At 36.7% G+C, this 17,417-nt stretch overlaps 1 protein-coding gene across 1 annotated transcript in view; it reads right to left on the bottom strand.

The window, feature by feature from the left end:
• LOC140339881 (alpha-2-macroglobulin-like protein 1) overlaps positions 1-17,417 on the bottom strand; it is a gene marked incomplete in the record, with an annotated part of 51,577 nt that overhangs the window by 24,835 nt on the left and 9,325 nt on the right. Inside the window, 1 exon segment of the mRNA XM_072424792.1 lies at positions 6,823-6,879. Within this exon segment, the coding sequence (XP_072280893.1) occupies positions 6,823-6,879 (57 nt within the window).

The raw sequence follows: 17,417 nt of genomic DNA, 5'->3' as shown, positions 1-17,417 counted from the left end.
AGAATGTAGAGTATGGAGGAGAATATATTGGTACAATCAGGAGGAGGAGTAGGATATATCTGTACAGCCAGTTTAGAATGTGGGTGTGTGTGTACATATAATATATGTATTATATGCATATATTATATGTGTAATGTATGGATTACATATGACACCTGGTGCTGCAGGAGGTCTTGGTAATCCGGGCATTCCAACTTCACCTGGCATTGCCATTGGTGGCATTCTCATAATACCTGCCGGTGAAAGAAGCCAATAAATTCATAATCTGTACATTTTTTACATAAAATGATTCATACTAGTGAAAATGCATTTATTGGTATGTGCCCAATAATATTCTCACTTTGTTTAATTTATTTTAGGTAGAATTTAGGTTCAACATTCTAGTTTTAGTTTAAGCACAGTGAGTGTTGATTTCTAGGAGTACAGTGTTTTTAGAGTAAACATTATTTAAATTGAATAAAAATCATGTGAAAGCAAGATTTTAATTATTTTTATACATGATTAGACAAATTGAAATCAACACAACTAAAAATTCAATTTGCAAGCTGAGCTTTGTGAATAAGGTGAAGCTTTAATATTTCAAATTATGTGCAAGCATAAATCCTGTTTTCTTTCTCTTTTCTTGCACATGTCATTTGCAAAGCAAATTTTCTTTTTGTTTTACCTCCTTCTGTAAGTTAAATGAAAGGAGAGAGAAGGAAACCAACAATATGATTTGCTTTGTATTTGCAAACGTATGGTTTAGGGAGAAAGAAAATAACTGGCTTGCGTGGTTTTGAGAGACAGAATGTCCACGTTAGGTATAGAGCTAGACCCTTTCATCCCCCATCACCTTGTCCAGTTTATTTTCTTTTCATGTAAATCATATTTATGCATATCTTAATCTATAAATGAATTCCTTTTCATAAGGGCTAGCGATTCTTCATTAAAACTATGGCACCTCAAGTGGAACACATTCCACATATAATAAGTGTAGTTTTTATTGTTTTTATAATTTTAGGTCATGAAATGTTGGCAAATAAATGTTAAATTTCAATTTGTTACTGTTTACCATTTGCAATAAATCATCCTCAAAAATTGATACTTAGAACTTTATTCTGTCTTCATGGGGATTGGTTTATTTTGTTGCCCCATTTAATTGATGAATTTTACAACAGCTTAAATGTAGCGTTAGGTTTAGTGGTAAACTTAACTAAGTAATTTATGTTCCCTGGCTCCCCTCATAACCACTATTTAAATGTGTTTCCATACTTGCATTTCTTTCTATCCCTTTTCCAGGATTACTACCACTTGCGGGGCTGACAATCAATCCACAGCCCAACCTGGTTTAACCTTTCTAGGTTCAAAACCCCAAAAACTTAGCAAACTTCCCAGGATTGGGGTAGGCCATAACCTTTGGGTGCAGACCATAGGTAAGTGTATGCAAAGGCTCTTTCAGTCTGCTTATAAGGCAGTGGAGTCCCATAAGGTGCTTGGCAAAATGCCATTTCTGAGCCATTATTTGAGAAAGGATTAGATGAGAGCCTTCAAGTTCAAATGCAGGAGATATATTTCTTCACCTTCACCCTTGGTACTCATAGCACCACTTCAGTATGTGGACTCATGTCCACTTCAGAAGGAGTACAAATTAAGGAAGTATTTTCCAAACCTTAGGAAAGCGGGCCCAGTATTACCTTTAATGGAAAAGATTTCAAAGATTATTGAAGAAAACTGAACGTAGATGCTCAACTGTACTCCCTAGCCCAGCAGAAACAGTTCTGGGACTCTCCAACTTTAGTGAATTTGGTGGTGGTGGTGGCAGACCCAAAGCAGGGTCCCATTGGGCCCCTTTTGTTGAGTCCCATTTAAAGGAAGGCACAACTCAGGAAGCCACTTAAGGAAGCTATTCTCAAGGTAGTAAACCAGGCCTCATTACCCAGGACCGGCAGTTTTTTTAATTCCAACTAGAGATTATGTTAAGAGTTTCATGACTTCAGATCTTTCAAAGGGCAGGATGCAGTCTGCCCACATTGGAGAGCCCACACTCCAGATTTCTCTATATCTCCGAGGTTAAAATCACTCAAGGCTCCAGAGCTTTGGATAAAAGTCTTCTGAGTGTTTGTCCATTGAGGCGTATCTGGTGGATACAAGACTCTCCCATTCTCAAGACATCTGGACACGGGATATTTCAGATGCTGGAGCAGTTTTATCATTAAAAAGTGTTCCAGAAGAGAGTCTGGACATGTTAAGTCCTTGAAATGCTTCAGTTAAAAGCCATACACCTGTCCGGAAGGGAAACACATTTTTATTCCAATTTATTTTTGGTAAGGAAGACATCAGGAGGCTTCAGGTCAGTCCAAGATCAAACGAGCTGAATGTGTTTGTCAACATAGAAAGATTTCAGTCAAAGTTTTTGCAGACAGTAATGCCAGTTGTACATGCTTGAATAAAATATTTCTGATCTGTTAATGAAAGTCCTACACACATATCCTTGTATTCCCCAGTCACCAAAAGTGCCTTCAATTTGTGGCCCTCTGTCAACACATACAGTCCTATTTGGACTTTCAGTGGCCATTTAGACTTTTACAAAGGCCTTTGTGTCAGTAATAGCCCTTCTGCACTTTCAATACATCATGATTTAGCACTACCTGGGCCATGTTCTGGTTTTGGGTAAGTCAAAATAAAAAGTTGTAAAAAATTGTCCATCTATGTTTTTCCTCAGTCATTAGGACCACATTTTTCTGTATCTGAAAGTTTCTCTTATATATATATATATATATGAGTCATTGGAAAGGACCACATTTTTCTGTATCTGAAAGTTTCTCTTCTTTTATCAGCCATTTTTTTAGCCATAAACTGAAATGGTGGCCCCCACTGATCAATCAGACACCATGTAGATTTCTCAGTCTTAAGCAATGGGTGGCAGGTCAGCTCAGGTTCCTCTCTCAAACACTGGGGTGCTTACTGCTCAAGTCTCTAAGCTCAAGTTATTTGACCCTTTCTGGTTACTCAACATGTTTTGGAACTCATGAGAGAATATTAGCATTAAAGGCTTTTTCTCCTCCCCAAAGGAAGTGAAAATTATGATGGATAACAAAATGCCTGTTGTCTGCATCACCACACAAGGAGGAACAAGGAGTTAGCCACTTCTACAGACAGTATCAGATATTTCATGGGCAGAGGAACACCATTTAGAACTCTTCTTATCCTCTATCCAGGTGGATCAGTTGGGCTAGGTATTCCCAGACCCCAATATGTGGTCACTGACCAGCCATTGTCTTCTCCCCATACTCCAGCTTTGCTGTGATCGATCTCATGGCTATCCAACAAACATCCATGTTCCAAGTTTTCATTTTGGTTTGAGTGCCTCAAGCTCTGGTGCAGGATGAACTTTCAATCAGGGGTTTTGCTCCCAAATGGCCTTGATTTTGAGGGCTCTTCGAATATTCCAGAGACAGAGGAACAGGGCCATTATTATCCTGCTATACTGGCCATGGTATCCACTGGTCACACAGGTGATGATGGTCTCTCTGCATTGCCAACCCTGCAGAAGAGACGTCCTTTTTCGAGGACATTGGAAACACCTCATCCCACACAAGCTAAACATGACTGCATTCATCGTGGAAAGATCTTGTAGCTTCAGGAATGTTGCCAAAAAGTGGCAAATAACTTATTACAGCTTGTATAAATTTGCCCAGTAAGTCATGTTACCTTATATGGCTTATTTTTTTACAATTAGCAGAAGGAATAGCACTTCTTTGCCCCATTGTGTCGAAGTTTTACACTTTCTTTAGTCTGTCTTTAATTCTCTCAATGTGCAGATATCAGACCTTCCAGCTCTCACTGGTGCAAGGTGGGTCGAATATCAGCTAATCTGATGATGTCTTGGAGCAGAAAAATAAGACCACTAATAAAGTCATTCTTTCCACCATGGATTTCACCTTTGGCCCTCTGGGTTTTAATGGATTTTCACTTTACTGATTGACTTTACCTACTGATCGTTGATCCATAGAGGAACTTATGGAGTTTTTCTTTCCCAATAGGGTATTGCTTCTCTCTTCTAAGGAGTTTCTACCAAAGGTCTCCTCAGTATATAATTTTAATTGGGAGGCATCCCTTTTGCCTATGAACTAGTCATCTTTAGAATATTTTCATGAGTAGTTGAAAGATTTTAGAAGATTGAACAAGGTCGGGTAACTTCTACATAGATTGAGAAGACAAAGGATTTTTTGTTAATGGATAACTTGTTTGTGTATTTTAAAGTACCCAAATGGGGTAAAGTGATATCAACAAGGAATATCTCATTATGAATCTTGAGAAGATTCCAGTTTGTTTACAGCACGAAAGGCTTACCTCCTCCAACAGAAATCAAAGTGCATTCCACGAGGAGAATGGAGAGCTTCTTAGCACCCATTGCAGAAGTTATATGCAGAATAGCTGGTTGGAGTTCAGGCAACACAATTATCCAGCAATACAAGATTGGTGGAGCTTCTGGGCTTTTTGTTTTTCATCTTAAAATAAATGTTTTCAGCAGCATATGGTAAGTTTGCCATTTTTGTACGCTCTCTGCCTATAGTTCATTGCTTGATGGTTGAACTTGATGGACTTACGTCTTTTTTCAACCTTAAATACTATGTAACTATCTAACTATGATATGTTCCACATATGGACTGATATGAGGAGTGCCAGAAATGCAGACCGTTCATATCATGCATAAACATAAAATCCTTTGCTATACTCATGATAGCAGGATTCCCACTCCCTTATCCCCTTGTTGGGCATAGATATAGAAATTTGGGTGGGGGGGTTACATTTGAAGACTAGGTAGAGTGGCCCTGTGGGGTCAGGAGATGGAGCTTGGACATGTAGCAAAGAGAATGATAACAATTTTCCAAGAAGTTTATATGACAATACATCTTAACTTTTCAACTCGATATTATCATTAAATTAGGTTATGGGAAAATGGAATAGACAGTCAAGATGACATGTAGGAATAATGTCCCATGTGAATCCCTCATTTATAACATGTGAATTCTGTGACTCAGTCAGACCATATTTGTAAAGCCATCTACTGATTTTTTGAAATTTATTGCAAAGCCTCTGAACATAGTGTTGCCACCAAATTATTGTGTTTTGTCATCCCCATAAAATCAGGGGAAACTATGAAAACATGTATCAAAATGATAAGAAATAATAAAAAAATAGTTATTTCACAAAACAATCAAATTCCACCAGAAAAAAATATACAGCCTTGCCACACAGTTTTAGGTTAATTTAAAAAGCAACCAAACATTGTAGTGTCACTAAAATTGCTGAATGAATCAGAAGGACCATGTCCCAAGCGAAAAAAAAAAAACCTAATAAGATTTTTTTCTGTAAACTGAAGATAAAGTTTGGACAGGAAAAGCCAAAAGAGATAGATTTTCATAGGTTTTTGTCTCATCCCCACCACAACTGTTCACTGTGTACTATAGTTTAATATATATTGATCTGTGAAGTTTTATTCACAATGTAATTTATAAAAACAATGGCAGCTTTATTAAACATACAAATCCTTTAAATTAACACATTTCACCTTAAATGGTGTTCAGTCTTTAACACTAAAGGATATGTACATCTTTATGACAATCCCCAAATATGTTATTTTTAAGGTTTGTATTTTTCTACTTTTCAGCTTTCATATTATTATTACACAATATTTATATAGCGCCGACGTATTACACAACGCACAAACTTCGTAGTCACTACAATTACATACAATTACATTACACATTCCATTCATACCATTACACTCTTTAAATGATTTTATTTTTTGTGTGCTAACAAAAGGCAGCTAAATAATAAATTTAAAAAATTAAATTAAAGATTGTCAACACTTCATAAAAATAGTGAACAAAATTAAACAAAAAACAAATAAATGTAACAGCTGATACCATAAGCAGATCCTTTTAAATGAAAGTAATAGGAACTACAATATATATACTGTTGCACTGCTTTACTCAAAAGTGTATGATACTAACTGCAGATTACCTAAAGGGCTGCATGCTGACACCTTTATACATATCAATGCTAAAGCTTTATATATTGGGCCCGATTTATTAAAACTCACCAAGGCAGGTTCCAGTTTTTTTGGACCACCCATGCTCACTGATAAAACTGTATCCTCTCCAGACTTGGAGTGTTTTAATAAGTCAGGCCCATTGAGTTTGCAACTTCAACAAGAGATAATGATTAACACCTTGATGGTGGTGATCTTCCATCATGGAGCCTTTTGGTTTGAATATCATTTTGCGACTGCCCTCTACACAGTTGTGGTGCAAAAAATGAAAATGGATAAACAACCTCCCACATTTTATTATTTGGAGGTTTTAAAGGCACATAAAAGCTTTTAATGCCAAGAATAGAGACTGCTGAATCATTCAAAGCATCCAACATTCAGTTTATCAGAATAGGACTAACATATTAGAAATCATTTTGATGACCGCATTCAATAGGCTGCTGCTTTAGGTGAAGGGACTTTAAACAAAACTGGGGCAAAATTCAATAACACGTCACAACACTTGTTAGCGGAAAACATGGAACAACCCAAAAGCTTTCCACAAAATGTATTAGTACAGCCTATGTATACAAAATGTAGAGTATGGAGGAGGATATATCGGTACAGTCAGTATAAAGATGTAGAGTATGGAGGAGGATATATCCGTAGCCGGTATATAGAATGTAGAGTATGGAGAAGGAAATATCAGTACAGTCAGTATATAGAATGTAGAGTATGGAGAAGGATATATCGGTATAGTCAGTATATAAAATGTAGAGTATGGAGGATGATATATCGGTACAGTCCTTCCATTGGAGATGATCCAAATTCTGGAGCTGCCATCTTCATCCTTGGCATTATATCTGCCCAGAAATAATCTTGTAATTTTAAATTCTTTATTTTTTATATATACAAATACTGAAAATTCTGAAAAGATATATATGTATTGGGAGAATACCTGTATACTGTATACAAGATACAATCATGTGAAAAAATATGGACACCCCAATAAATATTCAGTTCTCTAATAAGAAATGTTCACATATCGATGTCTAATCTTGTTTTTATTTATCTCTGGAAAATAAGACAATTTAAGTGAAGGTCTTTACAACAAAAAATAAACTTTGATTTACTCATTAAACAAAAGATATCAACAAACTTGTGTATTCTAATTGAGGTAAGAGTTAGGACATCCAACCTCCTAATAGCTATTGTTTCTCCTCCGACTGAAATAACTACAGTGAGATGTTTATTGTAGCCATCCACCAGTCTCTGACACAGGTCTGAGGAAAGTTTGCCCTACTTCTCAATGCGGAATTCTTTAAGCTGTGAAAGGTTTGAGGGGGTTGTTGCATGTACAGCCCCGTTTTAAGTCACCCCACTCAATGGAATTAACATCTGGGATTTGACTCAGCCTCTCCAGGTCTCCCCATTCCTTAGTTTTCAACCAGTCCTTGATGGTTTTGGGTCATTGTTGTGTTGTATGATCCAGTTTCACTTCAGCTTTAATTTTCTTACCGATGGTCTCACGTGTTCCTCAAGCACCCTTTAATACACCGTAGAATTCATGGTGGATTCTATTATGGTAAGCTAGCCAGGTCCTGCTGCAGTAAAGGATTCTCAAACCATGACACTTCCATGCTTCACAGTTGGTATGATGTTGCTGAAATGCTGCGTTTTTTTATGCCAAACATGTCCTCTGTTCTGGTGTCCAAATGAATCAATTTTTAGACTAATTTGTCTAAAGAACCCTATTCCTTGTCCTGGTCTTTGTCTACCTTCTCTCTGGCAAACTTCAGTCTGTCCTTGATGTTTCTTTTAGAGAGCAAAGGTTTCCTTCTAACACACCTCCCATGCAAGTTAAAGTTGTGCAGTCTCTATCTGATTGTAGAGAGAGAGATTGCACTTTCACATCAACAGTAGTAAGAGCCTGCTGTAGCTCCTGTGATGACATTTTAAGTTTTATAGAAGGAGACTTCTCATAGCATCTTGTGGTCTGCTCTCTCAGGGTGAACTTGCTTGGACTGCCAAACCTGGGCATGTTGGCAGCTCTTATGAAAGTCCACCACTTGTAGATTACTTTGCGGACAGTGAAATGGCGGATATCAAATTCTTTTGGGATCTTTTTAAATCTCTTACCAGACCTATAAGCTGCCACAATGTTCATTTTGAAGACCTCAGACAGCAATTTTGATCTCACCATAGTGTTCACTCTCACCTCAATAGTCAGGACTACCAAACTATATGTCTGAGGTTTAAATAGTGCAAACCTCCTCCAAAATGCAACAATGTTCTAATCACGTGCACCTGATGTGGGTGATCTGAGCCATTTAAAGTGGGAATAAATGTGGGGATGTCCTAATTTATTCCTCACCAGAAATCGCATTTTTGTAGCATTAGATATTACATTAAAATTAGAACAGTCTTTTAATGTTTTAGTTCTTCAGTTGTATTACTTGAATAGCCCAGTATTGTTAAAATTGAGATTAAATATCTGTCTAGGAATGTTACTAAAACACACAGGCTTTCTTAGGTTGTCCCATGTTTTTCACATGACTGTATATAAGGACATTACGACAATTTCTGACTTTACCATATGAACTATGATTCTGACCAATAAGAAAAGGCAAAGTAAAAGCAAACATTTTCACACAACAGTGTGCAAGGAAGAGGTAAGCTGGTAAATTTTGTTAAAAAATGTAGAGTATGGAGGAGGATATATCGGTACAGTCGGTATATAGAATGTAGAGTATGGAGGAGGATATATGCGTACAGTCGGTATATAGACTGTAGAGTATGGAGGAAGATATATCGGTACAGTCGGTATATAGAATGTAGAGTGTGGAGGAGGATATTGGAACATTCGATATATAGAATGTAGAGTATGGAGGAGGATATATTGAGACAGTCAGTATATAGAATGTAGAGTACGGAGGAGGATATATCGGTACAGTCAGTTTATAGAATGTAGAGTATAGAGGATAATATATCGGTACAGTCGGTATATAGAATGCAGAGTATGGAGGAGGATACATCAGTACAGTCGGTATATAGAAAATAGAGTGTGGAGGAGGATATATCGGTACAGTCAGTATATGGAATGTAGAGTATGGAGGAGGATATATCGGTACAGTCAGTATATAGAATGTTGAGTATGGAGGAGGATATTGGTACATTCGGTATATAGAATGTAGAGTATGGAGGAGGATATATCNNNGTATATAGAATGTAGAGTATGGAGGAGGATATATCAGTACAGTCGGTATAGAGAATGTAGAGTATGGAGGAGGATATTGGTACATTCGGTATATAGAATGTAGAGTATGGAGGAGGATATATCGGTACAGTCGGTATATAGAATGTAGAGTATGGAGGAGGATATATCGGTACAGTCGGTATATAGACTGTAGAGTATGGAGGAAGATATATCGGTACAGACTGTATATAGAATGTAGAGTGTGGAGGAGGATATTGGTACATTCGATATATAGAATGTAGAGTATGGAGGAGGATATAATGAGACAGTCAGTATATATAATGTACTAAGACATAAGGTTTAACACCTGATTTTGGTATTCCTGGTGCTCGGGCCATTGCATTTACAGGCAATCCTGGAGCTGCCATCATAACTGGCATAATTTCTGTCAATAATTTCAAATTCTTTAAACTTATTTCACACAAATACTTTAAATTATGAAATATTGATATAATTTCTCTATATAAGATTTATAGAACATAAATTCCAGATAAATTGTTAATGAAAAATGGGCAAAGGTAAAAAAAAAATTCCAAGAACACACAATCAGGTGCAAGGAAAAGCAAAACGGTTAAATTTTGCAAAAAAAAAAAAAAGACAATTATATGCACACAATAGTCAAGCGAAATTATTCTGTGCTTTATGAAAAATAAATTAACATTACCACAATGTGACTCGATAATAAATGTTTTTCTGCCTTTGTTCAAAATACAAACATTTTATATTTTGGGAAGGGGTTGGGGTAATGGGCTGCATGGGAATGTCCTAAAAAAATAGAAGTAGAAAAAAGTAGAAATAGTAGAAATTTTACATTTTAGGTAATAAATTTGTTACATCTCTACTGCACATTTGGAAATATTTGTGAAGCTCCTAAATGTTCAATAATAAGGTTTAGATCTCACAAAGTTTTGCTTTTTTAAAAGTATTAAAAGAAAATAGAAAGTTACATAAAATCTGTGAGGTCTTCCTCTTAAAGAAAACACAATTACGAGCTGTAAAATAATTCCCAAATATGTTCCCAAATATGATTGATTGTTTAACCAGTTTAGCTCTCTAACCTTTACAACCCTCCTTTAAATCTTTTATTTTCTTAAGGTTTTTTTTTTATTTTAAGATGGAAATTTCACTTTAAATAAAACATACATTTCTGTAGTTCTGTTGTTAATTCTATTAACATATGTTGTTAAACTTTAAATGATAATTCTGCAGAAAACATTTTTAAACATTTTTAAATGATTAAGCAAATGTATGAAATAATATAATTAAATATTTATATATATCTAAAATGAGAGAGAAAATAAGTAATTAATGATGCTTGTGGTTAAATAAGAGTTAATATCAAATAAATGTGTTTAAAAAAATGAAAAAAGTTTCTGTAACTGATCTAGGCAAATCAGAGATATAAATGAAAGGGAAACTACAATGTAACAATACATTTCTACACTGTCAGTGCCAACATTTAACTTCTACATGTTGTTCTTCTATGACACACATATCAATGCCTGGCTGTCATTGTGACTGCTGGTAATTGCAGGTAATCATGGAGGCTGCGCATTTGTGGTTATTTAAGCCTACCTGCTGATGATATCAGTATATCTATTTTTAACATTTTTTATTTTTGCATTTTCTGTAACCTGAAGACAACAATGGATTTGTTTTTATATTGGAATCATGCAGCACTGTTGTCACTCTATAAACAGGGTAGATTTTAGTTGAATGAAATTATAGCGAGATGCAAACAATTTAATGTCCAACCCTAGCTAACACTTATTAAGCATGCTCTCACAACATGTGATGATTTTTAGCTGTGGGAAGACTGTAAGTACCCCCCATCAGTGTTATTTGGTTTTACCCAACCCTTGGAGCAATTACTTTTTCTTGGCCTCCTATGGAGGATATCTTAAGGATATGTTCAGATTGGTTTTGAGGTTGCAGCGTGCTTGTGGCTTCCTCATGTGGGGGAGGCACTACATGAATAGGGACAGCCATGGGTGGTACAGTAACGATCACTGCTGCCAGCTGGCAAATGTGTAGACGGTGAAGAACCAACATCTGCACTGCCAGTGACTGGCATGGTGCAAGTGACCCAGCGGTTTGCTCAATTTTAAAGCGGGCCTGAACCTGTACTTATCTGTAAATTAACAATGTTACAAAGGAGACAAAATTAACTGAAACATTGTTATTGTATTTCCACTATTGTATTTCCATTAACGTCCACAAAGGATTATGATTACCTGTGTAAATACTGATTACGTCTTATAGAGCCTTTGGGCCATTAGGTTTCCAGATAATTTTGTGACTGCGCACACAGTTTGATAGAATGATTGGTTTTGAAGTTTCCACCTCCAAGAAATTTTTAAAGAATAATTATTTTCCACTTTAAAAATGTGTTCTTATTGCAGAAAGGAAGAGGCAGTGTACCTTCTGCACATCCCGGCTTCCCCTGCTGGCGTCAGCCTTGAATAAACTCCCTTGCGCTTGTGCGGAAGTTACATCATTCTGGCCCAGCCAATTAAGATCCCAAAAGATCGTCAAAAGAAAGGGAAGAAGAAAAAAGATGAATGGGTGCCGGTGTTGGAACAGGTGGATACCAAAGGGCTTCAGTTGTGTTTCAAGTAGTTCAAGGATGCATTTCAGAGATGTGCTGACCAATTATTTTGGTTTAGCTTTATTAGAAATAAACAAAGTTTCTGTACAAGCTCACTTCAGTCAGCTTTCTTTAGCGTGCACAATTCAGCTAAAAAGAATTCAAACCAAACTAAGGAAAATTCCAGTAACACTAAAAGTAAGCATGCAATTACTTCTTAAAGGTCACTCAGAAAAATGTTCTAAGAACCCAAAAGCTGATAAAGCATGTAATAAGTTACTTTAATCAGAAATTGTACATATAGGCTAGGAGGACACCCAATCATCAGGAAGAACGTATGAAGACTTCAGAGATTGGGGAGGGCTCACATTATTGTATAGATAGCAAAGAGACTCCAGAACATCCACAACACAAAAAGATCAATAAAATGTAATAACACTAAGTATAAAAAGTTCATCATAATGAGATCCCTTCATCTGTCTTCTGTGATATGGGTGCCAGAAATTCTGTGAGTGTGTGATGGTGAAGTAAAGAACTATATACGTGGCAGTTTTGTGGGGATATTTACGGTACTGTCCATGAAATGTACGGTGTGGAGGAGAATATATCAGTATAGTCAGTGTGTAGAATGTAGAGTATGGAGGAGGATATATCGGTACAGTCGGTATATAGAATGTAGAGTATGGAGGAGGATATATCGGTACAGTCGGTATATAGAATGTAGAGTATGGAGGATGATATATCGGTACAGTCAGTATATAGAATGTAGAGTATGAAGGAGAATAATTTAGTACAGTCAGTATGAAGAATGTAGAGTATGGAGGAGGAGAAGGATATATCGGTACAGTCAGAATATATACAATGTATATGGAAGAGGAGAATATATCGAGACATTCAGTCTAATGAATGTGGTGGAGGAGATCGATATATCAGTACAGTCGGTATAAAGAATATAAATATATGGAGGCGAATATATCAGAACAGTTGGTATATAGAATGTAGAGTGTCGAGGAGGATATATCGGTACAGTCGGTATATAGAATGTAGAGTGTGGAGGAGGATATATCGGTACAGTTGGTATATAGAATGTGGTGGAGGAGGTGGATAAACCAGTACAGTCGGTATATAGAATGTAGAATATGGAGGCGAATATATCAGAACAGTCAGTAAATGGAATGTTGAGTGTGGAGGAGGATATATCGGTACAGTCAGTATACAGGTAGTCCCTGGGTTAAGGACATCCATCATACGAACGGGGTTTCCCTGCTCGTTCCTGTGCAGTATGGAGGATTGAAGGGGGGTGGTTTGCATGACTTGCAGAAGAAATCTTTTGCTAAACACAGCTGAGGTTGTGGGTGATCTAAAGGACTGAGGTATTTCTGCAGCCTCTTGTAACTCTTTAATAATCAAGACAAATGTGTAGGCTACGGTATGACACCTGAATTTTTAGCTGATTTGGCCTTTGATTTAAAAACCTTTGATCCAGCTAAGCGTGCTTTCGAAGATGGCTTTTTCACCCCTGTCTTTCTTCCTGGTGAACAAAAATGCTGAAACATTTATCATTTTTAAAAACAGTATATCTTAATACTCCATATCATTATGCTGCAGTCTCAGGTATATTTTTTTTTACCATAGAAATTGTTTTTCTGCTACATTACCTCCAAGTGATGTCATTGAGTTATGGTGGATGGTATGTAGAGGTAGAGGAAAGTATTGAATACTGGTCAAAGTGATGGGACATCTGAATATTATGTCACAATCAGAGATAATTTTTTTTTTATATATTATATCTCATACTGTTTTTCAACATTAAATTTAAGTGAAAGAAAACGATAAAATATATCAATTTTATCACTTACTATTCTTAAAGGTTTTATTTTTGTTTTTTCTAACATGGAACTAACTAACATGCAGCATATGAATATTAATATGTCTGCTTTTACATCTTTACTTTGGCCGTTCTTACCATTTATTGTTATTTCAGGTTATTGTCTATACAATAAATACATTGCACAATATCATTATCTGTAAGAAATATTATTGTGCAATGAAGATTTTAAATTCATACAATTTTGATTTCTTTTGAGAAATTGATATTTTTTCTTTTACATTTTACTTTCCATAAACAGCCTATTGTTATAGGGTTAAGGTTTATTAAGGGTTAAATAGAAACATATTTTGTTAAAAACCTAAGGGTAGGTAGAAAAAGACACAAAATACAATGGCTTTTCTGTTGGTATTGGGACTTGTAAAACGGTCCTGGACACAGACTACAGAGAATAGAGGGAGGAAATAACACAGCGTTATATATTTCATACCCCGATTAGCTTCTTCATGGGTGTGTATACACTGACCAAGGCGGGGCCATATCGGTGCTCCACCCAGGAGCTACCCAACCACCCTTGTCATCCACACAACCCAATATGTGATTTCTAATTTGTGAGACGTCACTTATACCCAAGCTTCAACAGACAATAATGCCCACAGGCAGTATGAATAACTGCAAAGACCACTGATTGTTGGTGGGTAGTCAGGAAGAAGAGGGTTAGTTAGGATGGCTGTCACTATGGAAGGGTTAGGTAGGATTGAAGGGTCAGGCAATATGGAGGGGGGATTAGGAATGGAGGGGTCAGGGAGTTTGGACAGGGTCAGTCAGAATAGAAGGGTTAGCCAAACTGCAGATAGGCAGTCGGGATAGGGGAAAGCAAAACGTGTAGTCAGAATGTAGAGGGGCAGCCAGTTTAGTGGCGTCTGTTAGGATACAAGTCAGCCAGTATGGAGGGGGTAGTTTAAATGGGAATTTGCCAAATAATGTTATCTTTAATTAGGAAAACAATATAAAAATTGAACTGTAGAAACCCCTGGCATGTACAATAGTTAACAGAAAAAGCATTAGGTGGATTATCCCACCTAAAAATGTAAAACTCTAAATAAAACAATGAAGGATGAAAGCACCCCGGAGACCAAGAAGGAGGCTGCAGGGAGCTCTGCAACTACAAAGCAATAATCTTCTATCTTGGCTGTAATGGTCGCTCTGGATGAGCACCCACGGGGTCATTTGTGCCAAGAAATGGCTCTTAAATGGATAAAATTTATATTCATACAAAATAATAATGTGTTATTCAGCTTTATTTTGTGATTTAATGTAAAAATCAAAAGCAAAACTTTTATCACATCATTATACTCTGTATAGTCTCTTTTGGTCAATCAAACTACTTTAGTCTGGTGTACAGTGACTACCAGGGATACACTAAATTTGTTTTGGTGGCTTTTCAATTACCTTGAAAATCAATCAGAAACTGTTTTAAATCATTTCTCATTGGAACATGTCCTCACAGGTACCCCTAAAATCTCCCTCCTCCTATCAATTATAGTGAAATGCTATGTTCAAAGGATTTGAAATTTACTCAAAAAAACTTGTTGACCATATGTAATCAATTTTTCTTTTTAAATAGAGAAAATGGGCTTTTTTCAAATTTATTTAGGGTACTTAGACTCATAAAGGCTTCCCTGTGACAGTCTACCAATATCAAAGTTTCTTTCTCACACCAACACGTTTCATGAGTTTTCTCCTTCTTCAGAGCAACTCATGTGTGTGTCCTGCATTCCTTACACTCCTAACACCCCCAGAACCAACATTCAATATACAAGGTGCCTCTTTCTGCCAATCAATATATGGACATATTGGCAACCTGGAAAACTAAAACCCAAACGATCCCCAAAAATTACAAAGAAAAAGCTGGTAGAGGTATCGTGGTTAGCCATGTCTTGTTTTTCACACTGGTTTCAAGGAAATAAACCATAAACTACAATATAACAATAACAAATATTTATCAAAATGTGCAAAACTCATCTCTACCACATCCAATATGTTAAAAGTTATTATAACTTGCAACATAAAGACAGTTACATGTAGAAGCATTACAAGTATCAGCAGGTCTGCAAAAATATGGAGTCCAAAGATCCCACTGGTTGATGTGGCTGAGACTTGTGAGAAATTCCAGCAAAGAGTATGGAGAGCACATGGAAGCACCAAAAGGCAGCGTGGCTGCTGGAGACCTAGCAGATGGATAGGGAGTCCATTCTATTCTGCAGAGAAGCTCACAATCTATTCCCCCAAGATAGTCTGAGGCAATTTGTTGGAGGGAAGTAAAAAAAGAAGCAAATCATTTTAAAGTATGTTTCTTTACTTTGTAATGTGGGAGGAAACCCACACCCTCACAGAGAGAAAATAAACTCCATGCAGATAATGTCCTGGTCAAGATTCAAAATAAGCAAACTGTGCAAGCTACTGAGCCACCATGACACCCATGAAACTATCAGGCTATGAAACAATTATAGAAAAAGATATGCAATGAAAGACATGAATTGTAAGTGAACATTTTAAGCCAATACCATCATCATTCATTACAAAAATAACAAAATGTTTTTAATATTAAACATTAAAAACAAAAATCATTTCAAATAATTAAAAAACACAGTAAAATCATGGGTGTATAAAAAAAACCTCTCCTTACAGAATACCCCCAAAGGGAATAAATTCTAAATTACTTCTCAAACGCGTTTCGCAGAAAACATACGCTTATTCAGTAGGAAGGAGAGGAGAGGTCCATAACCATGGAAACATGCTTATGATGAACATAGATGTATATAAGTTGCTTGCAATATGTTAAATGCACAATAATTTGAATGCACATAAGTATTTGATTATAAATAAGTTGTTCCTAGTTTATTTTCTCTTGTACATGTTGTTTTAATTTCCCGCAGCAAACCCTCAATTTGGATGCGAAACAAAAGTATGATAAATAATATGCCCTTAAAATAAAACTAGCCCATTAAAAATCTGACAGAAAGAAGTTAAGGAAGGAATAACGCCCGCGATTGTACATTGATGCTGCTAGATGGATGGATGAACATATGATATAGCTCTTGATGTTATGTGATGCCGCGTTTGCTACGAAAATTAGAGGCTTGGTTTAGCCTCTGCTAGGATGTGCTGATAATAAATGATGTAATGATAATGAGAATAAGCAGCAGCACGGAGGCCTTTGCAGCGCTAGGTCCTAGGTTCGAATCCCAGCCAGGACACTATCTGCATGGAGTTTGCAGGTTCTCCCCGTGTCTGCGTGGGTTTCCTCCGGGTACTCCGGTTTCCTCCCACATCCCAAAAACATGCAGTTAGGTTCATTGGCTTCCCCCTAAAATTGACCTACCTAAAGACTACATTAAAGACAGTTGACTACATTAAAGACATATGACTATAGTGGGGACATTAGATTGTGAGCTCTTTTGAGGGACAGTTAGTGACACAACTATGGACAGTTAGTGACACAACTATGGACTCTGTACAGCGCTGCATAATATGATGGTGCTATATAAATACTGTATAATAATAATAAGCGATTCTTGTGCGGATGAGGATGTCCGGTGTCACAGAGCACCCGGATGTTAAGTGAGTAAATAGGAGGCACAGTGGTTAGCAGTCCCACCCATTGAGAAGATGAATAGCCCCGGCTTGGTTCACGCATAACGGGCAGCACCTCCAAGTTGGCAGATGA

The sequence above is a fragment of the Pyxicephalus adspersus genome, chromosome 10, assembly GCF_032062135.1.
Source record: "Pyxicephalus adspersus chromosome 10, UCB_Pads_2.0, whole genome shotgun sequence".
Lineage (NCBI taxonomy): Eukaryota > Metazoa > Chordata > Amphibia > Anura > Pyxicephalidae > Pyxicephalus > Pyxicephalus adspersus.
The sequence above is the reverse complement of the archived record's forward strand: the minus strand, read 5'-3'. Positions and strand labels throughout refer to the sequence as shown.